Here is a 21,875-nt window from a genome sequence, read left to right as displayed (position 1 = left end):
CCTCAGATTCCTCTGACCCCATTCCCCCTACCATATCCACCCCCTGTCATGACTTAGGCTATAGCTACTGTCTGGTTTGAGCCATTCCACACACAACCTTATCACTAGGCTGGAACTTAAGGAAGCATCAAGATGCTTTACTACTTTACTACTTTAGTGTTCAATTTCACTGATCTCTTTCTACCAATATTCTGGAGTCATTCCACTTTGGTTAGTTAGCATATTACTCTGAATGCCCACCTGCTGATGTATGAACTCAGTTGTCTTCTATGAACATTGCTCTTCTTCAGGGTTGCTGCTCTTCCCCCTCAATCATATAATTAATTGAAGGCCTCATATGATGAAAGATATCATATGATGAATGGTCTGCTTTGATTCTTGCTCCCTTTTCTGGAAACACATTCCCTTTCCTTCCCTGTCTTTACAACTGAGAAAAGAAGAGTCCCTTACCTTATTCATCTCTGTGGCCTGGGTTGATGCGGCAAGGCCTGCAGGATCTAGTGCTTATGTGTGGAGTTAAGGTAGGGAGGGTGGTCTTATTCTAGTTATATCTATGGGATGCCCTGAGCTCATCTCCCTCCTGGACCATGATTATATGATCAAGTTGAAGAGAGGTTTCTGTCTGCATCTTACGATATTGATGTCTCTGAGGAAGAACAAACTTTTGTCTCAGGTGCAAATAATTATTCATTGTGTTAATTAATGACAATTCTTCCTCCCTCAACCTAAAGGCAGGTCAGAGCAGATGGAAGGAATACTTTTCCCTAGTTACTAGGAGAGCCAGATAAGGTTTCTATAGAGGGCAAAACAAAGAAGTTTAAGACGTGTGTAGTTGGTAACTGGGTCTTATGCTTAATCACAGACTCCCTCAGTTGGAATTGACTTCTGATGCTAATTTAAGAGCTAATTAAATTTTTAAAAATTTATGGAAGAAAACAACACAATGAAGTACAAGAAAGGTGATGATTCTACATGAAACTATAAATCTACTATGTGTAATTTGTTATTCCGTTTAGATATACAACAAAATTATAATGGAACTTTTTCCTTCCCTCCACTAGCATCCTAGAGATATCCACCATTGGACAGCAATCGGTAGATAAATATAAAATTATTTTATACATACTTATATTTATCAGTTCTTTCTGTGGATGCAGATATTGTCTTTCTTCATCTGTCCTTTATAGATAATTTATAGATAGTAGAGAAAATAGCTCATTTGCTCATAGTTGCTCTTAAAACAGTATTACTGTTTCTGTATATGATGTTCTCTCAGTTCTGCTAATTTGCCTTCATTATTTTGTGCAAGTCTTTTCATGATTTTCTTTCAGCTCATTATATCTTATAGCACAAGAGTATTCGATCACAATCATATCCCACAACTTGTTCAGTCATTCCCTATTTGATGACCATTTCTGCAATGTCCAGTTCTTTGCCACCACTAAGAAAGCTGCTGTAAACGTTTTAAAACATTTAGATTCTTTTTCTTTATACCTAATCGTCTTTGGAAATAGACCAAGTAATGGTACTGTTCGAGGGTAGTTTAATAACTCTTTGGTCACAATTTCAGATTGCTCTGCAAAATAGTTGCATCATTTTACAATTCCATCAACAAAAAATTAGTGTCACAATTTTCCCACATTCTTCTATCATTTATGATTTCCTCCTTCTGTCATCTTAGCCAATCTGGTTGGTGTAAAATGATATCTCATGGTTGTTTTAATCTGTATTTCTCCAAACAACCCTGATTTAGAGTATATTTCTTATGACTGTGAATTGTTTTGTCTTCATTGGAAAACTGCCTGATCATACCCTTTGAGCATCTATCAGTTGGGGAATGGTTCATATTCTTAGAGATTTGACAAAATTCTTTATACATTTTAGATGTGAGACCTTTATGTGATCAACTCTCTATAAAATTCCCTCCCTTCCCCAATTTTCTGTTTTCCTTCTAATCTTGGCTATTATTTATTTTGTTCGTACAAAACTTTTAAATTAAATCTTATCAAAATTATCCATTTTATTTTTAACTTTGCTCTTTATCTCTTATTTACTCATAAATTGTTCACCCATCCATAAATCTGATAAGTAATAGGTACCATATTCTAATTTTCTTGCAAAACTCTCTTTATATTTATGTCATGTATTTTGACCTTATTTTGGTAAATGGTGTGAGATATTAGTCCATGCCCTGTTTCTGTTATGCTTCTTTCTAGTTTCCTAAAAAATTTTAACCAATAGTGAATTCTTATCCCCAAATCTTGTGTTTACACTTGTCACATACAAGGTTATTATTTTTATTTGCTGCTGTAAATTTTGTATCTACTCTATTCCCTTGATTTTCCTTTCTATTTCTTAGGAAGTACCAGGTAGTTTTGATTATTATTGCTTTATGATACACTTGAAGATCTGGTCCTGCTAAACTCCCTTCCTTTACAGTTTTTGTCATTATTTCCCTTCATATTCTTGCCTTTCTTGTTTTTTTTCAAATGAAATTTAATATATTTAAAGGAATTCCTGGTCTAGCAAATTAAACAAGTGATTCTCCAGCCTCTGCTTGAAGACCCCTCAGTGACATGGAACTGGCTATTGACCATGTTAGTTCATTCTGGTCTGGGAAAACCTGAGCTGATAACAAGATTTTCTTGATAGTAGTTCTAAATTTGTTGGTTTGCAACCTTTGTCTTTTCTTATTTAGATTTCTGGGGCTAAAGAACCTAAGTTTGATCCCTCTTTCAAATGATAGTCCTTACAGTACTTGAAAATAGCTATCATGTCCCCACCCCTCTGTTTTTTTTGTTTTCCAGGCGAAAGAGGCTTAGTTGTTTGAACCTCTCTTCAAATTGAAGGACCTTCATGCCCTTGTTGCTCAGCTCTGGGCATTCTCCAACTTATCAATATGCCTAAGAAGAGAAAATATACATCATAACTGACGACCATTTTAATAAAGCGTATAGTGTATGTAAAGTTCTCCTTAATGAATTCCAGCCTTAACAAAGGAGCAATGAAAGTTCCTTCACATTCATCTTCTTTGGAAACTGATTCATGCTTTATACTTTCTCAATTTTCCACTTGTGATGATTGTTTTCTCTATTTCATTTCTAGCTTTTTACTATTAAATGTAGTGTTATAAACATTTTTCGTGGGTATCGTGGTTTTCTTTTTATCTTTGATCTCTTTGATTTCTCTCTTCACCAATGTAATTTTGTGGTCAAAAGGGTCTGGATATTTTAGTTATTCTATTTACACACAATTCCCAATTGCATTTTAGAATGGTTGTACCAATTCTCATTTGCACCAGCAGTGAATTGCCCACCTTTCCTTCAGTCCTTCAGTGTTGAGTACGCTTATCTTTTGTTATCTTTCTCAATTTTGAGTCCAAGGTGGAATTTAATTTTGATTTAGTATGTGTTTCTCTTACTAATAGTGGTTTGAAATAGGTTTGAAAAATTATCTACTAATAGTTTCCACCTTCGAAAAAGTTTTAATATCCTTTCACTACTTTTAGAAATTGGGTAATAGTTTTTGGTTTTGTATCAGTCTTGTAATTGTCCAAACCCTTGAATTGCAAACCTTCATTAGAGATATGTAATATAAAGCTTTCTTCTCAGTCAATGGCTTTCCTTTATGGCTTTGGTGCATTAATTTTGTTCGGGAAAAATCTTTTCAATTTCAATAATCTAAATTATCTGTTTTGTCCCTTGTAACTGCATCTTCCCATTCTTTTCATTAGGAATTCATTCTCTACTGAGTCTTTTCTTGTCTATTTTTTTTTTAGTGGCATGACACTTAATAATGAATTCATAGTTGCATTTTGAATTTATTGTGGAATATGTTTTGTAAAATGTTGCTGTAAACCCAATTCCTTCCAAATTACTTTGTAGTTTTGTCAACAGTTGTTATAAGATTGGGAGTTTATGTTTTGGGATTTATCAAAGATGTTCATTGAGTTCAATTGTTTCTTACTCTTTCATGCCTAGTCTTCAAAAGTTGCTTTCTATTTTAGCTAACCAGTTCCAAGTTGTTTTGATGACTGCTGCTTTAAAAGCAACATTGTTCTTCATTCACACTTTTTTCATGATTTCCTTTGACATTCTAGATTTTTTGTTACTCTAAATGAATTTTTTTATGAATTCATTTTGATTTCTTAATTTTGCTCTCCAGTAGTTTGATTGGCATAGTAAAAAACATTAAATTTGTTTTGTGAATATTGTTATCTCTATTGTATTGGAATGGCTAAGCCATGAGCACTGAATATTCTAGCAGCTTTCCAAGTTGATCTTCCTTTTATTATTGAATTCATGCAGATATTCAGTGTGTTTTCATTAATTTATATATGTATTTTATGCATGTATTTATATTTATATATATCATATATATGTATATATCATATTTATATATTTATGTAAATATATATAAATTTATGTATATATACATATATTCAGTAGCTACTTGGCACAGTGAATTGTGTGCCATGCCTCAGATCAGAAATGCTGATTTTCATGAGCTCAAATCTATTCTCAAACACTTACTATCTGTGTGATCTAGGGCAAGCCACTGAACCCTGTTTGCCTCATTGCTTCATTTGTAAAATCAAATGGAGAAGGAAATGGAAAACCACTCCAGTATTTTTTCTAAGAACGTGTATATGTTTTACTATATATAAATTTTTATATATGCAAATGTGTATATATATGCTTGTATCCTGTAACAGAATTTTGAAACCAGTTTTGACCTTAGAATTTCCGTTTTACTTTTTTTCCACCATTGGTCCTACTTTACCATCCTTATGAATTCCTTCATCATATGTTTTCATCTCTGACCAAAATGTGTTGTTTCTTTTGTACTGACTACTCTGTTCTGGGTGCCATATATTAAATGTATACTATATTATATTTGCTTTTGATCTGATGAGTTCAAAAAAATAAAGTTTAGGGCCTATTATGCGAAAAAACAAGAATGAAAATTTATACCATATTTAAAATATTTCCTAATGCCCAACTCAAGATACTTTCATTCATTCAATAAATATTTATTAAGTTTCTGCTTCTTATAATGCACTGGTAGAGACAGATGATATATAACATATTGTCCCTGTAACTCAAGAACCTAATAGTCTTATTCAGGGATAAGTCAAATAAGTGCCCAAATAAATACAAACCAAAACATTATGTATATGTGGGTATACATATCTATATCTTATATATACATATATGTATATATGTATCACATGAACATAGAATATTCTGAAGTTTCAGAAGAGAAACAGATTCTATTGGCTTGGTAGTAGGGAGGTAGCTGAAGTTATAAGACTTTGTGTTTGTGTGGGAATTTGATGTAATCCTTGCAGAATACAGAGGACTTAAATTGGGGGAAGGAATTCCAGGTGGAGGGAAGGACATAAAGAAAGTCTCAGAGTCACAGGGACTGGGGGAATGGTGGTGCCACCAACATAAGTAAGATCATTCAGCAGGAGGAAAGAGGTTTGGGGGTGAGGTGGGGATTTTGGTTATGGATATATTGAGTTTGAGGTGCTGTCATAATATCCCATTGAAGAAGTCCAGCAGACAGATATGTAGGCAATTAGGAGGTTATTAATGACATTTGAGAGAACAATTTTAGAAGAGACAATAAAAGCTAATTTGCAAGGGCTTAAAGAATGAAAATCATTGAAGAAAGAGGGATAAGTGGAGCCATTGTTTATATAGCACTTTATATGTATGATGATAATAACAATTGAGTAATATTAATATAGTGCTTAGTATGTGCCAAGCACTGTTCTGTGTACTTTATAGATATTATCTCACTTGATCCTCATAACAACACCAAAAGGTGGGTACTATTATTATCTCCACTTTGCAGATGAGGAAACTGAGGCAAACAGAGGTTAGATGACTTGCCCAGGGTCACATAGCTCAGAAGTGTCTGGGACCGGATCTGAACTAAGGTCTCCCTGGAGCCAGGTCCAGCTCTCTGTCCACTGTAACATTTAGCTGCCTCAGTCTCATTTGAGATCTCATTTGATTCTCACAATAACTTTCTGAAGGGGGCAGATAAGTGGTGCTGTGGACAGAGCACCAGTGCAGGAGTCAGGAGGACGTGAGTTCAGATTTCACCTCAGACACTTGACATTCACTAGCTTTGTGACCTTGGGCAAGTCACTTAACCCCAATTGCCTCATCCTGGGTCATTTCCAGTCATCCTGATAAATATCTGGTCACTGGATTCAGATGGTTCTGGAGGAGAAGTGAGACTGGTGACCTGCACAGTCCTCCCTTACTCAAAAAACCCCCCAAAAGTCAAGTGCAAGTCATGTCATTATTTCTCTGATGGCATGGTTTTCTTCTCCAGCAACGAAGGTCGAACACACACACATGTTTGTATGATGCTTGGGACTGGACTTCCTTCTGAAATTCCTTTACTACTAAATAGAAATATTATTGATAATTTTTGTGTGGTGGTTGTGTTATATAACTTTTCTGAAACTAATAATTGACTCAGTTTTTTTGTCCATTCCCTAGGATCTTCTAAGTATAGCCTCTCTAAGCACTCAGAATAATTATCTCAACTTATATGTTGATGAGTTATGACCCCTGAGCAAGGTTACATCTTCCTATCAGGAATTAGGGACACCTCTGAGGAGTCAGACCTGATTATTTAATGTATTCAGTTGAAACTGTCATCAGTGTGTTCTCCCAAGACTAATCAATTTAGAGAAGAAGCACTGAGTCATTTGTAGAAAGTGGTTTTTACTAAGGTGGCACAATAAAAATATTTAGTATCAACACCTCTTAGCCTCGACATAAGAATCTATGACCAATTCTTTTATGAGTATATTTAGAGACCAGGGGAAAGTGGGGTCAAACTCAGAGAGCACATATGGCAAATGGTTGACTCATAGCTCCTGATTGCTAGCAGTCATATTTTCTTGTACTTGTAGTACCTCTAAAATGAATCTTAAGCATCATGTACTTTTTTGCTGACTTCCTTGTGAAGCTTAGGATTTATATCATCTGTCCAAAACTCCTAATGGAATCATTAAGTCAACAAACTTTTACATAGCATTTATTTGCTAGGCATTGTGCTAAGGGCCGTATCTGTCTTTAGGTATTTCTGGCTCCTCCTCACCCCCAAGACTTCTTCAAATGCCTTTTCAAAATTGAATGTCTATATGTTTTGATTAATGACTAGGCTCAGTTTTTGTTTGTCATTTTTGATTACCTCCTGAATTCGTTTGATTTTGAAATATATCATTCATATCTCTTTGGAATTTCTTGTGCACACAGGACAGCTTTGTGTCCTTTGCCTTTCTTTCCCTTTATTTGTCAAAGTAATTCACCTGGATACTTGTTGAATTTGTTGCTTCTCATTAAAATTTTTATATTTTATCGGTTTGTCTTGGAGTTTGGTGCTTAGATATTTTCTTTGTATGAAGCTGGATTTTTCAAATAGTGGTATGTTTTTATATTTAAAAAATTGGGGGTAATTGTCTTCTGTAATTGTCTGTAATATATTGCTCAGGATATTTTTTATATTAAACAGAAAATATTCAATTTCAGTTTATTTTGCATTTCATTGTCGTTGAGCTTTTGCTGTGCCATATGGTTTTGTTTCTTCAATGTCTTTCAGGGTATTTCTTTGAGCAACCACCTCTTTTAATGAAGGACCTTTTCCCCCCTTTTCAAGAAGTATCATCTCAGCCTAGAATGGGGAAATCAAATATGAGCTTAATTCAGTCAAGAACTGTATAAGTATTCCTGAAAATTTGGGGAGACTTGTTAACCAGAATATACTCAATGACAAGAAAATCCATATCCAAATGCTTAAGTTATACATTCATTTATAAATTTTTCAATATGGAGACCTCACAGTTTTGGTCAGACCTACTGTGCCAAACTATATCTGCCAACTCTACTACTCTATTTTTGGAAAGATACATATTGTTTATTTAGTATGACATCTTGGTAGTTACTGGGGACACTTTTAAAATGTTCTTTTCCTTGATAGCTTGACAGTTTCATGGATGATTTTAAGTTGGACTGAGAGATTTGAATTCTAGACTTGCATGATTTTGTGGGTTCCTCTTGTTCAGGAGAGTATTTTATTATTTTAAATGAGTTTATAAGGGTTATCTTACTGGAAGAGGAAAAGCGGGGCTACTTACTGTCCAGGTTTTTTAATTTAATAATGTTTTTCTGGAAGAATTCTGATCCTTAAGTTATATTTTTAACTCCCCTTATTTTGATGGTTGGCATATGTCTGTCTCTGAACTGCAAAACTTCCTGTTTCCCGCTACACTAAGAAATTTTTTTCTCTTCCTAATGGCTTGAGAATTTGAATTGTTGACCCAAAGCCAATTTTTGCTTTGCACTTTTCTATTATGTCTCCAGTAAACTCATGAGTAACATCATCACTGAACCTCATCATCCTTTGAGATTCCATCAATCTCTTCGTTTTCAGTCTGACTGCCTTCCTTTGGAGACAGCTGATCAACTTGCAAGATTTCATGAGTCTTGATACTCACTGCTCATCAGTATCCCTGGTACCTTCTGCCTCTCTTTCACTTTGATAGGTTTTTCTTGTGTGTTGAGTTCCTCTATTAGATCATAAGGTCCTTGTTGGCAGTAACTGTTTTTCTTTTTTCTTTCTTGTATCTTCAGTGCTCAGCACAGTGCTTGGCACATAGGAGGTGCTTAATAAATATTTAATGCCTGACTGGTGGTCAGTAAGCAGGAAGATCCATTGACTCAAGGGTTCATTACAGATGGAATGACCGCACTCTCCCTGTTTCTTCTTGTGACCTTCCAGAAGGTATTATGTACCTATGAGATCTCCCATTAAGAGTAAAGAAAGTTACTCATTGACAACTTCTCCCACATTGAAGCTTGATGGGGGGGGAGGGATTCAATTAGATAAACTTATGATTTTTCTACTTTGTGTTTCTTGAATAAGTTTATAAATATCATTCTTGAGCTGTGTTGTATATTTGAGAGATTCAGGGACAATTGAGTGAAGTTGACTGGCAGCAGGGACAATTTCTTTGAATGTGAAAAAGGCTTTTGACCTCATTTTTTTCCTGAGAAGCCTATGATTCTCAGTATGGAACACTGAGGCCAATGTGATTTACTGTCTAGAGATTATATTTTCTATATTTTGACATCATTACCCCTTTCCTTTTTTTTTTAATAGATTATCTTTGACTTCAGTGTGTTTGCATTTCCATTCTGCTGTGTACTTTTTCACTTCAGAGATTTCCCATGGTAAATTAAAATGTCTCTATTCTGCAAATACTTTCTGCTATTCAGGCCATACAAGTTGCCATTTATTCTCATGCCAGTGGGGTGGAGTGATGGCTTTGCCAACTTCACTTACTTTTCCTCTTACCCTGACTTCTTATGTATGTCAATACATACATAGGGAGTGTAGGGTGTGTTCAGAGAGGACCAGCATCAGTACCTTTGGTGTGATGGCTGCCGAGCTCTTTTTGGGGCTCTTTCCACCTTTGGTGTCCACCTGTTCCACCTAACTCTCACCTGTAGCTCCAAGAAGCTGCAGCATGTGCAGCGACCACACCCTGGTAAACCATTTTGGCAGATGGGCCAAATCAGGCTGAGGGTAACCAAGGATTCTCAAACCCATTGGTGAGTTAGTGAGGTTTCTACCCCAAGCATGTGAAAACTTCATCTGGTGGAATGGGCAGATGAGAACAACTTGTTCCAAGGGCCATGAAGGCAGATGAAGCAGGCGATGTGGAGTGCTTAGAGACTGGTTGAATGCTGAAGATGCCAAGGTCATCCACTGCATCCTGAGCCATTGTCAGTCATCTTGACTCTGTCCTGCCACTGGACTATGATGAGAGAGTGAGGCTGACGACTTCGTGCAACTCTGCCTCACTGAAATCCAATTTATGCACTAATCAAAAGACATCACCCATACCACTTCACTATTATGCCTCAAAGTCCTGTGGCAATAGGCAAGTGATAAAGGAACAGCTGCGGATACACTGGGAGCTGTAGTCACAACCCTGCATACAGGCGACCCAGGCCATAGGGTCGTTTCTCACTGGAAGCAACAGTGAGACTCAGTAGCCCCTGAGTGTTTGAGCAGCCTTTTAAGGATTGCACTGCTCACCTCCTGGTATGAGGAAGGGAGCTAGAAAAGGTGCCCTAAACATTACCAGCTTACCTAACGTTGGACTGATTACTGCGGCAGGTGGGGAATCCCACTATGTGGTCAAAACATAAAAATATTTACAAAAACATCTGCAAAGATGATTCCACTCACCATGGGCACATGGAACATGCACACACTAATGGACAACACAAAATTCAGTAGACTTGAAAGAAGAACTGCTCTTGTTGCAAGAGAACTCAACAGGTATTGTATCCAAATAGCAGACCTGAGTGAAACAAGGTTGGCAAATGAAGGCTACCTTACTGAAGTCGGAACTGGATACACCTTTTTCTGGGGTGAGTGCAGTGAAGGGGAGCACCATGAAGCTGGAATGGGTTTTGCAATCAAAAGCAATCTAATCAGCAAACTGGCATGCCCTGCCAAAAGGAGTGAATGACAGGCTGATGACAATGTGATTGCCACTCTCAGGAAAATACCATGCCACCATGATTAGTGCCTATGGTCCCACCATGACAAACCCTGATGAAGTCAAAGACAAATTTTATGAAGACCTAGAGACCCTTATAGTAAATGTGCTAAAAGAGGACAAGCTTATAATTCTGCATGACTTTAATGCCAGAGTAGGCTCAGACTACCAGACTTGGCAGGGAGTCCTAGGGAGGAATGGAGTTGGAAACAGCAACAGCAATGGTCATTTACTGCTGAAGACTTATGCATCACATGACCTCATCACCAACACCGTCTTCCGTTTACCTAAATGCAATAAAACTTCCTGGATGTACTCTCACAGCAAACACTGGCATCTAATAGATTATGTGATTGGAAGGAGAAGAGACAGACAAGATGTGAGAATGACAAAAGCAATATGTGGTGCAGAGTGCTGGACTGATCACAGACTTATTCTTTCTGAGCTAAGTATTCACATTCATCAAAAGTGCCAAACCCAAGGCAAAATGACTACCAGAAGAATTAATGTCAACAAATTAGAGTTCTTCCCTGAGTATGAACAGTTTGCTGTTGACTTGGAGGGAAAGTTGAGCCAACACACAGTTGGCAACAGTGGAGCAGAAAAGGAGTGGGCAGTGTTCAGATATTTGGTGTACAGAGCTGCATTTGCTTATCTGGTTCAGAACACTCTCAAACACCAAGACTGGTTTGATGAAAATGATGGGGAAATTCAGAAGCTGCTAAATGAAAAACGAGAACTCCACAGGATTTACCAGCAGGATAGTTCATCCACCTCTAAGAAGGCAGCATTTAATTCCATCAAAAGCAAAGTACAACTAAAGCTTAGATGCAGGATTCCTGGCTCAGTAAGAAGGCAGATGAAATTCAGTTTTATGCTGATAGTAACAATCCAAAGCACTTTTATGATTCCCTGAAAGCTATTAATGGACCAAAAACCTATGCGGAGTCACACTGATTAGTGATAAGGACATGATCCTAGAGAGATGGGCTGAACACTTCCATAGTGCTCTCAACAGACCATTATCAATCAATGCTGAGGCCATTGACCATTTACCTCAGGGTGAAGTCAATCCCTCCTTAGCTGAACTTCCAACTGAAGAAGGGGCAGCTAGGTGGTGTAGTGGTTAGAACACTAGTGCAGAAGTCAGGAGGTCCTGAGTTCAAATCTCACCTCAGACACTTGACACTCACTAGTTGTGTGACCTTGGGCAAGTCATTTAACCCCAACTGCCTCATCCTGGGTCATCTCCAGTCATCGTGATGAATATCTGGTCACTGGATTCAGATAGTTCTGGAAAGGAAGTGAGGTTGGTGACCTGCACAGCCCTCCCTCACTCAGAACAAAGTCAAGTGCAAGTCATGTCATCATTTCTCTGATGGCATGGTCTTCTTTGGCAACAAAGGATGAACACACACACACACACACACACACACACACACACTCATACCTGAAGAAGAGGTTTTGAGGGCCATTAGGCTCCTTTCATGTGGCAAAGCACCTGGTGCTGATTCTATTCCAGCTGAGATTTACAAGGTAAAGGGACCATTACTCAAACAAAAGGTGACTGAAATTTTCCAGGTTATATATATGGCAAGAGGAGATTATCCCCAAGAAGCCCAAGGATGCTTCCATTGTCCATCTCTATAAAGGTAAAGGGAATAGATTGTTCTGCAACAATCACAGGGGGCTCTCTCTCTTAGTCATTGCTGGCAAAACTCTTACTAGAATCCTTTTTAATAGGCTGATCCTTCACCTGAAGGATGGTCCTATAACTGAGAGCCAGCATGGCTTCAGAAAAGGCTGAGGAACAGTTGATATGGTGTTTGCTGCCCCACAACTCCAGGAGAAATGCCAGCAGCAGAACAGAGGTCTGTACACAACGTTTGTAGATCTGACCAAGGCCTTTGACATTTAGTTGTGCAGGGTTATGGAAAATTATGTCAAAATTTTGTTTCCCAGAGAAGTTTATCAATACTGTACGTCAATTTCATGATGGCATGTTTGCCCGGGTTCTGAATAATGGATAAAGCTCTTGTGCTTTCCCAGTCACCAATGGAGGGAAACAGGGCTGTGTGCTTGCTCCCATGAATTTTAGATGTTTTCAGCCATGTTGACAAATGCTTTCAGTGAGGATGAAGACAGCATCAAGGTCAACTATCATACTGATGGTAAGTTCTTCAATTTGAAAAGGCCACAAGCCAAGACCAAAGTGGAGGGAGTGTTGGTGCATGATTTTCTGTTTGCAGATGATTGTGCACTCAATGCAGCCTCTGAAGCTGAGATGCAACAAAGTATGGATCAATTCTCTGCTGCCTGTGCTAATTTTGGCCTAATAATTAACATCAAGAAAATACAGGTGCTCCATCAGCCACCACCATCCATACATGCAACCAGTGGTTACAACAAATGGAGAAGTCTTGAATGCTGTGGATAAGTTCACTTACCTTGGTAGTATACATTCCAGGGATGTACATATTGACAATGAGGTTGATGCATGCATTGCCAGAGCTAGCTCAATGTTTGAGAGGCTCTGAAGAGAAGTTTGGGAGAGAAGAAGTATTAGTCTGACTACCAAATTGAAAGTCTACAGAGCCAGTGTGCTGACCTCATTGTTGTATGCCTGTGAAACACGGACACTTTATCAGTGCCATGCCAGGAAACTGAATCATTTCCATTTGAACTATCTTAGGAAGATTCTGAGGATCACCTGGTAGGATAAGTTATCAGACACTGAAGTCCTTGCTTGAGCTGAACTGCCAAGTATTCAAACTATGCTTCAGAGAGTACAACTCCTGTGGCCTGGCCACATTGTTCAAATGCAAAATGTATGCTTTCCAAAAAGACTATTTTATGGAGAACTCGTATGGGGCAGACAGTCACATGGTGATCAGAAGAAACGATACAAGGACACTCTCAAGATCTCTCTCAAGAACTTTGGATTTGACTGTGCAACATGAGAGATGCTGGCACAGGACCACTCAGCGTGGTGTGCCCACATAAGAAAAGGTGCTGTGCTCTTTGAGCCAAGCAGAATTGAGACAGTACAAAGTAAATGCAAGATGTGCAAATTTGGGATATTCACCCCAAATATTCACACGGACTATCTGTGCCCAACCCATGGTAGAGCATTCTGAGCTCGTATTGGTTTAGTCAGCCACAGTCAGACCCACTGAAATTTCACTTTATAATGGTGATGTCATTTTGGTCCTCTTCGAAGATGAAGGACAATAACCAACCACCGACCATGTATGTCAATCAGATAAGGTCCTGGGAGGGATTTTATCCCTTGGAGTTTTAGTCTCCACATAGTTCCCATTGGTATTTTTATATAAGGAGGAGGGTATGGGGGATAGAGACAAAAATTCATGATTTAATGGGAATTTTCTAGTCTCATGTCAGAAAGTTGTCTGGGACCAGAGCTATGTGTTGAAGTATCAGCATTCTACAATTTCTTCCCACTCAATTGTCCCAGACCCTGTCCTATGCAGGCGAGGCTAGTTTTTCCTTAAAAGATTATAGAATTCACTTTGAGACTTAATTGTCCAAGTGAACTAAGGATAATTTCTCTCACCTAGTTTCTTGATGGTCCAAGTAAAAAGTCAGTGCATAAAGAGCTCGCTCCTTCATCAGTTTTCCTATCAGCTGACCAGCATGTTCATCAAATGAACAAAGATGAGGAGACCAATTGAATTAATGTAAACACTCTGAGAACAATATTTTTTGTCTTTATGCCCAAAGGGCTACAAAAATGTGCATACCCTTTGACTCAGCAACATCCCTTCTAGGGCTGTATTCTAAAGAGATCATAAAAATGGGGAAAAGTTCCACATGTACAAAAATATTTACAGCAAGTCTTTTTGTGGTGGCCAAGAACTGGAAATTAAGGGAATGCCCATCAATTTGGGAATGGTTGAACAACTAGTATATGAATGTAATGGAATACTATTACACTGTAAGAAATGATGAAGAGTCAGACTTCAGAAAAGCCTGGAAAGATTTATATGAACTGATGCTGAGTGAAATGAGCAGAACCAGGAGAACATTATACACAGTAACAGCCACGGTGTGTGAGGACTGCTTGTGATAGACTAAGCCCTTCACAGCAATGCAAGGGCATAAAACATTCCCAAAAGATTCATGAGGTAAAATGCCATCCATGTCTGGAGAAAAAAAATCTATGGAATCAAAACACAGAATGAAGCAAACTATTTTCATTTGTATTATGTTTTGGTTTGGTTTTTCTCATGGTTTCTCCAATTCATTTTAATTCTTCTATGCAACATGACTAATATGAAAATGTGTTTAATAAGAATGTATGTGTAGAACCCCTATGAGATTGCATGCCATCTCAGGGATGGGGGGGGGGAACTTGAGACTTATAGAAGTGATTGTTAAAAATTGAAAACAAATGTAAATAGTAAATAATAATTGTTTCTCTTTTATCTAGGAACCCTGAGGGTCTTCCCCTCCCATTTTCATTTTTTTTAAAGGGGGGGGCATTGCTTGAGTAACGACTTAAAGAAGTCTATTCATTGAATGGGTGTATCTCACTTGAAGTGAGAATGCTGTAAAACCTAAGCCTGAAAGGGCCAGGGTCTCTCACTGCATCCTCGACCATCTCCAGCCATCCTGGTGAATATCAGGCCACTGGACCCAGATGGCTCAGGAGAAGAAAGTGAGGCTGGTGACCTTGCGCAGCCTTCCCTCACTCAAAAAAAGTCAGCTGCAAGTCATGTCATCATCTTTATGTCACGGTCCTCTTCGAGAGCAAAGGACAAAACAACAACAACAACAACAACAAGAACTTAACGCAGAGTCCTATGTACAGTAAGTACTTAATAAATTCCTGTTTATTTATTACATCCTTGCTAAATATATTTTCTCAGTGCTGGCTAAATAAATACCCTTGTGATAATTGTCCAATAGTCTCTCAGTATCTCATTTAGTTCCTATTTTGAAACTGCAGCGTTTGAACAATTTAAGTTGGGTCCAGTCCATCATCCAGTCGTATCATCAAGAAGCAGGGACACATAAAGTACCAGATGATCATAGTCAACATTATTTTTCTCACCTCTGTGAGCAAAAATTCAGTGAAAGAGATAATGTGATGGACTGTTGAAAAGAAATTTGCAAATGAGATGATGTTTTAATTGTAAAAGGTGTTAATTCCTATTGCCTAACTGATTTATGATGCCCAGGAGAAGGGGCATAGAACAGCAAGATAATATATCATCATATGCCTTTGCCATTAGTAAGTGACACTCTCCTTATTGATGGCAGTGAGAGGCCTATCCTGCTTGAAGTGCAGGGTTGAGTTGGTGAGAATTATAGAATTTCAGACCTCAGCACGTCCCTACTCTGAGGACTCTTCAAATGGGAACCTTCCACTGGCGCTCTCAAAGTGTATGTCTTCAAGCATCACACTGAGTTGAATTCCAGCTTTGAGAGAGAAGCTGGAACAGGCCAACCACGCTTCAGGTTGTTGATGGAAAAGATTCTGGGAAGACATGAGGGGTACATATTTCCAAATTGCTTTCCAGAATGATTGTACCAGTTCACATCTCCACCAATAATGAATTAGTGTGTCTACTTTTCTACAAACCCCAACACTGACTATCCTTGTCTTTTGTTCTCTTTCTCAGTTTTATGGGTTCAAAGTGAAACTTCAGGGTTCTTCTGATTTGTATTTCTTTTAGTCCGGTCTGCTTAGATAGCAGTTGATGGAAATAAAAGCTGGGATTTTTCATTGCTTAAAAGCTCAAAATGAGTCACTTGCTTGATGTGGTAGCCAACAAAGATACTTCGCTCTTCAACTACAGTACAAGAAGCAGAGTACCAAGAATGAGATAGGTGTGGTAAAGTTATTAATATCAGTATTTCTCAAACCACATGTGGAGTGCTGTGTTAGGTTCTTTTTAATTTTTTTTAAATTAATTCATTTATTTTTAGTTTTCAACATTCATTTCCACAAAATATTGAGTTCCAAACTTTCTCCCCATCTCTCCCTCCCCCCCACTTCAAGACACCATGCATTCTGATTACCCCTTCCCCCAATCTGCCCTCCCCTCTATCAAATCACTCCCTTCCCTATCCCCATTTTCTCTCTTTTCTTGTAGGGCAAGATAGATCTCTACACCCCATTACCTGTACCTCCTATTTCCCAGTTGCATGCAAAAACAAATCTAAACATTCATTCCTAAATCCCTGAATTCCAGCTTCCCTCCTCTCCTCCCTCCCCACCCATCTGTACTGAGAAGGCAAACAATTAAATATAGGCTATACATGTATAGTTCTTCAAAAGACTTCCACAACAGTTACGTTTTGAAAGACCAGCTATGCTTCTTTTCATCCCATTCTGTCCCTCATTTATTCTATTCTCTCCTCTGTCCTTGTCCCTCCCCAAAAGCATTTACTTCCAATTACTCCTTCTTCCCATTTGCCCTCCCTTCAATCATCCCCCTCTCCATGCTCCACTTCTTCCCTTCTCCCCTACTTTCCTGTAGTGTAAGATAGATTTTCATACCAAAGTGAGTGTGAATGTTATTCCCTCCTTAAGCCAAATGTGACAAAAGTAAGCTTCACTTTTCCCCTCTCACTTCCCCCCTTTTCCCCTCCTTTGAAAAAGTTTTTTCTTGCCTCTTTTATGAGAAATAATTTGTCCCATTCCATTTCTCCCCTTCTCCCAATATATTACTCTCTCACCCCTTAGTTTTATTTTTTTAGATATCTTCCCTTCCTGTTCAACTCACCCTGTGCCCTCAGTCTACACACACACACACACACACACACACACACACACACACACACACACACACACACACACACACACATCCCTTATGAGTTCTCTTTGCTGTTTACCTTTTCATGCTTCTCTTCATTCTTGTGTTTGCAGGTCAAATTTTCTTTTCAGCTTTGGTCTTTTCATCAACAATCCTTGAAAGTCCTCTATTTCATTGAATGACCATTTTTTCCCTGAAGTATTATACTCAATTTTTCCGGGTAGGTGATTCTTGGTTTTAATCCTAGTTCCTTTGAGTTCTTGAATATCATATTCCAAGCCTTTTGATCCCTTAATGTAGAAGCTGCTAGATCTTGTATTATTCTGATTGTATTTCCACAATACTTGAATTGTTTCTTTCTAGCTGCTTGCAATATTTTTCCTTGACCTGGGAACTCTGGAATCTAGCCACAGTATTCCTAGGAGTTTTTCTTTTAGGACCTCATTCAGGAGGTGATCAGTGTATCCTTCAATATTTATTTTACCCTATGGTTCTAGAATATCAGGGTAGTTTTCTTTGATAATTTCATGAAAGATGATGTCTAGGCTCTTTTTTGATCATGGCTTTCAGTTAGTCCCATAATTTTTAAATTGTCTCTCCTGGATCTATTTTCCAGGTTAGTTGTTTTTCCAAGGAGATATTTCACATTGTCTTCAATTTTTTCTATTTCGTTTTGTAATTTTTTGGTTTGTCATAAAGTCATTAGCTTCCATCTGTTCCATTCTAATTTTTAAAGAACTGTTTTCTTCAGTGAACTTTTGAACCTCCTTTTCCATTTGGTTAGTTTTGCTTTTTTAAAGCATTTTTCTCCTCATTGGCTTTTTGAACTTCTTTTGCCATTTGAATTAGTCTATTTTCAAAGGTGTTATTTTCTTCAGCATTTTTTTGGGTCTCCTTCAGCAAGCTGTTGACTCACTTTTCATGATTTTCTTGCATTGCTCTCATTTCTCTTCCCAATTTTTCCTCCACCTCTCTTACTTGATTTTCAAAATCCTTTCTGAGCTCTTTCATGGCCTGAGACCATTGAATATTTTTTTTGGTGGTTTTGGATGCAAAAGGGTTGACTTTTATGTCTTCCTCTGATGTTATGCATTGTTCTTCCTCATCTAAAATGATGGAGGAAAATACCTGTTCATCAAGAAAGTAGCCTTCTATAGTCTTATTTTTTGGGCATTTCCCCCGCCAACTGCTTGATTTTTGAGTCCTTTGTCAAATGGAGGGTATACACTAGAGACCTGTAAGTTCTCAGTTCCTTCAAGGTGGTACAATCAAGGGAGAGAAGTTTACTCCTCTCTTGGCCTACATTCTGGTCTGGGAGCAATCACAAGCTTTTCTGTCCAGGATCTGCGAGTAGGGTTTCCTCTCCACAATTGCAACCAGCTCCACCATGCCAGTGCTCTTCCTCACTCCAGGGCCACCACTTAGGGTTGAATTTCAGATCAGGCACTTTATTCCCCTAGGGTCTTTAGGTTGAGGGCTCCAAAAATGGATGCTGTAGCTACCTGGGGCTGGGGCTAGGGCAGGACCCTGTTCCCTTCTCACGCGGGTGAAAGAACTTTCTTACTGACCTTTGAAGCTGTGTCTGGCGTTTGTGGGTTGAGGAATCTGGGAACTGCAGCTGCTACCCGGGGTTCTGTGCCTTGAAGCCTGCTCCCATCCTGTCCCTGCCACTCACCGAGGCCAAGGTTGGGTTGAGCTCCATGGGCTGAGCTGCACTCTGTGGGCTGTGCTCCACTCCAAGTCTGGTGTAATAGACCTTTCCTGTCGGCCTTCCAGGATGCCTTGGGCTGGAAATCTCTTTTGCTGTGGCGTTTTTTGGCTTCTATTGGTCTAGAATTTGTTTAGAGTCATTTTTACAGATTTTCTATGGGCTTTGGGGGGAAAGCTACAGCAGGTCCATCCTTCTACTCTGCCATCTTGGCTCCCTAGGTTCTTGAAAGACTAGAGAACATCTGAAAAAGACAACTAGAAAAGTAAGAGTCCTCCCGACAATTTTAGGATCATGTGAATAGAATGGAGATGTTAAGACTGGAGAAGAGAGGATGAAGTGGAAACATGAACAAGTTTGCTCAAATGTTTGAAGGGAGTATCAACGATTACAGTTCTTCTGCTTATTCATTAAAGGCATCCTTCCTTGCATATGCATTGTGCTATAGGCTCTATGACGTCTATTTAAGCTCTGCTGTGATTCTGATATCATGGGATTCTTCTTTTATTTGATTTTTCCAGATTAGAAGCCTCCTTGTATCTCCATTGTTTCAAGAACATTTAGGAAGCAGGTAAAGGGATGGTAGGAGGGGGAAACATTCTACTTATGACTCCATGATCACAGCTGAGACCAGTGTGAGAAAGGGGATCCTACTTGGCTTAGAAATTACAGGTAGGTCTGCAGAGTCTGGGGATTAGCAGAAAGGGACTGATGGTTGGGTAACAGAGTGACACGAAGATTGCAGTGGACAGCATCCAGGGAGACTTTTGGTCAAGATAACGGAGAAAGAGAGTAAAAATTGAGCCAAGTGCATAAAAGCTGACAAATGTGCTCATGAGTAAAAGGATGGTTTGGGTGGCTCTAATCTCAGGATGCCCTCTGGGTGAGAGTTTGGTTCTTCGAATTTTCTGGACATGCTGGTGATGTGTGTGTAGCAGAAGCACCATGTAGACACTGACCAAGACCATGAGTCCCAAACAAAGCACATTTCTGAAAGTGGTCATTATCAAATAAATACCCATAACATATTCTGCAGTACAAAACACATTATCAAATGCATTTGTATAATTGCTATTGCTTCTTGGGCCTTTTGTGCTCACTGAAATGGGAATTTCTATCAGCAGATTGAGGACCCAGCAAAAGAGATAGGAGAGGGTCATACGTTGTTTGAGTCTGACTTTGAATTCTGCCCACCTGGAGTTGCTGGAGCTGATGGTGATGGCCTGGTAGGTGCACAGGAGGCAAGTCAAGGAAATTGAAAGCCCTTGACTCAGTTTAAGGAAGTAAAATACAACTTTACACCCAACATCATCCAGAAAATTGTTCCACCCTAAACCCTGCAATGTTTGTGGGACTCCCTTGCTAATAAGCATAATGGAGTTCACTAAGGTCAGCTGGGTGACAATAAGGGTTAAAGAAGTTATCTTGTGGCCAGCAAGGACATATAACATATGAGAGATAAAGAGGAAGAAGTTTGTTATAATCCCTATTGTGGTCACAGAGAGAAACAGAAAGCCAAGGTACATGATTTCTGGAAGCATTCTCTTCATCTTTAAAAGAAAACTTTAGTTAGAAAAAAAGAGAACACAGGAAAACTATTGACTATCATGTTTTTGGGAATCCATTCTACAGGAGAAGTTAAAAAATACTACTTCTGTCTCATTCCTCTGCATATATTCATGGATTTTTACCATTTCAGGGAAGTTTCCCAGTCTTTTTCTTGCTCAAATGCTTATTCATCAATTCCTCTACCTCAGTAAGCAGGTAGGACAGCTGAATTAGACTGTGGAGACTGAGGATTTTTATAGATTTGCAATTTTTGTATTCACCATTACTCAAGGTGGTAGTCTCTAATTAAGGCAAAAATTGACATACTGTAATTCTGATCGCAAATTTTCCTTCATTGAATTCTACAGATCTTGTTATTGAAGGACCAAATCAGTTCAAAACATAGGCCAGTGATCTTTCTGTAGTCCTATTGTGTGAGAGGAATAAAAAGAAAAGGGAAAAGAACTATGAGTCAATCTCCTTGTAAGAGGTACACAGATTATCATGTTATCATGTGGTCTTTTTTTTCCCCTCCAAGACAGGAAGAACCTTAATTTTTTATATTCTGTTTTCTTTATTTGTTTCTTGACTATTATCATAAACATTTCTCTCTGTGTATATACATCCATCCTTATATGTTTACTTATTAAAGATCAATGTTTTTCCCAATGGCTTTAAAAAAGTATCTTCCACTTTCATGTTAAAATCATTTGGGAATTTTTGATCCATACAGCCAAAATGAACTATATATTTTAATAATGATAGGTAGAGTGATTTTAACTTTATACAAAAATTTTCTAAGGTGCTATTGTTAGAGAAATAGTTCTATACTTAATGGTCTCAATATAGCCAGTGTATGGCTTTCCCTTTTCATATTAGGTGTTAACACTTTCTCTTTGGTAATGTGACTTCATACTCACAGTAGTTATTTTTGTGTATATTGCAGAAAAAAATGCCTAGTTAATTTTGAAAAAAATATATTTTAGCAAATTTTGAAATTCTAAAATTCTCCAGAGACCTTTGTAAGGCTAATTTCTTATGTCTAATTCGATTTTTAAAAGACTAATTGATTTGATATACTGTTCAAGAGACCTTAGAATACATGGAACTTCCACATTCATTTCTTATAAGATTTTGATTTCCAACTTTTTCTCCTTGTCTCCCTCCCACTACCCCTTCTGAAGAGGGCAAGCAATCTCATAATAATTATACATGTTCAGTCATGTAAACCTGTTTC

The 21,875-nt window shown here is 38.3% G+C and overlaps 1 protein-coding gene across 1 annotated transcript; it reads right to left on the bottom strand.

The window, feature by feature from the left end:
- Positions 1-19,749: 19,749 nt before the first annotated feature.
- Positions 19,750-20,631, bottom strand: LOC140498165 (vomeronasal type-1 receptor 4-like). Its single transcript, XM_072599445.1, has one exon. The coding sequence runs from the start codon at positions 20,629-20,631 to the stop codon at positions 19,750-19,752; it is 882 nt and encodes a 293-aa protein (XP_072455546.1).
- Positions 20,632-21,875: the final 1,244 nt, after the last annotated feature.

Source organism: Notamacropus eugenii, chromosome 4 (genome assembly GCF_028372415.1).
Source record: "Notamacropus eugenii isolate mMacEug1 chromosome 4, mMacEug1.pri_v2, whole genome shotgun sequence".
Lineage (NCBI taxonomy): Eukaryota > Metazoa > Chordata > Mammalia > Diprotodontia > Macropodidae > Notamacropus > Notamacropus eugenii.
The sequence above is the reverse complement of the archived record's forward strand: the minus strand, read 5'-3'. Positions and strand labels throughout refer to the sequence as shown.

Bases quoted from the DNA above. Each gene is read 5' to 3' on its own strand.
- LOC140498165 (XM_072599445.1), bottom strand. From the start codon at position 20,631: ATGCTTCCAGAAATCATGTACCTTGGCTTTCTGTTTCTCTCTGTGACC.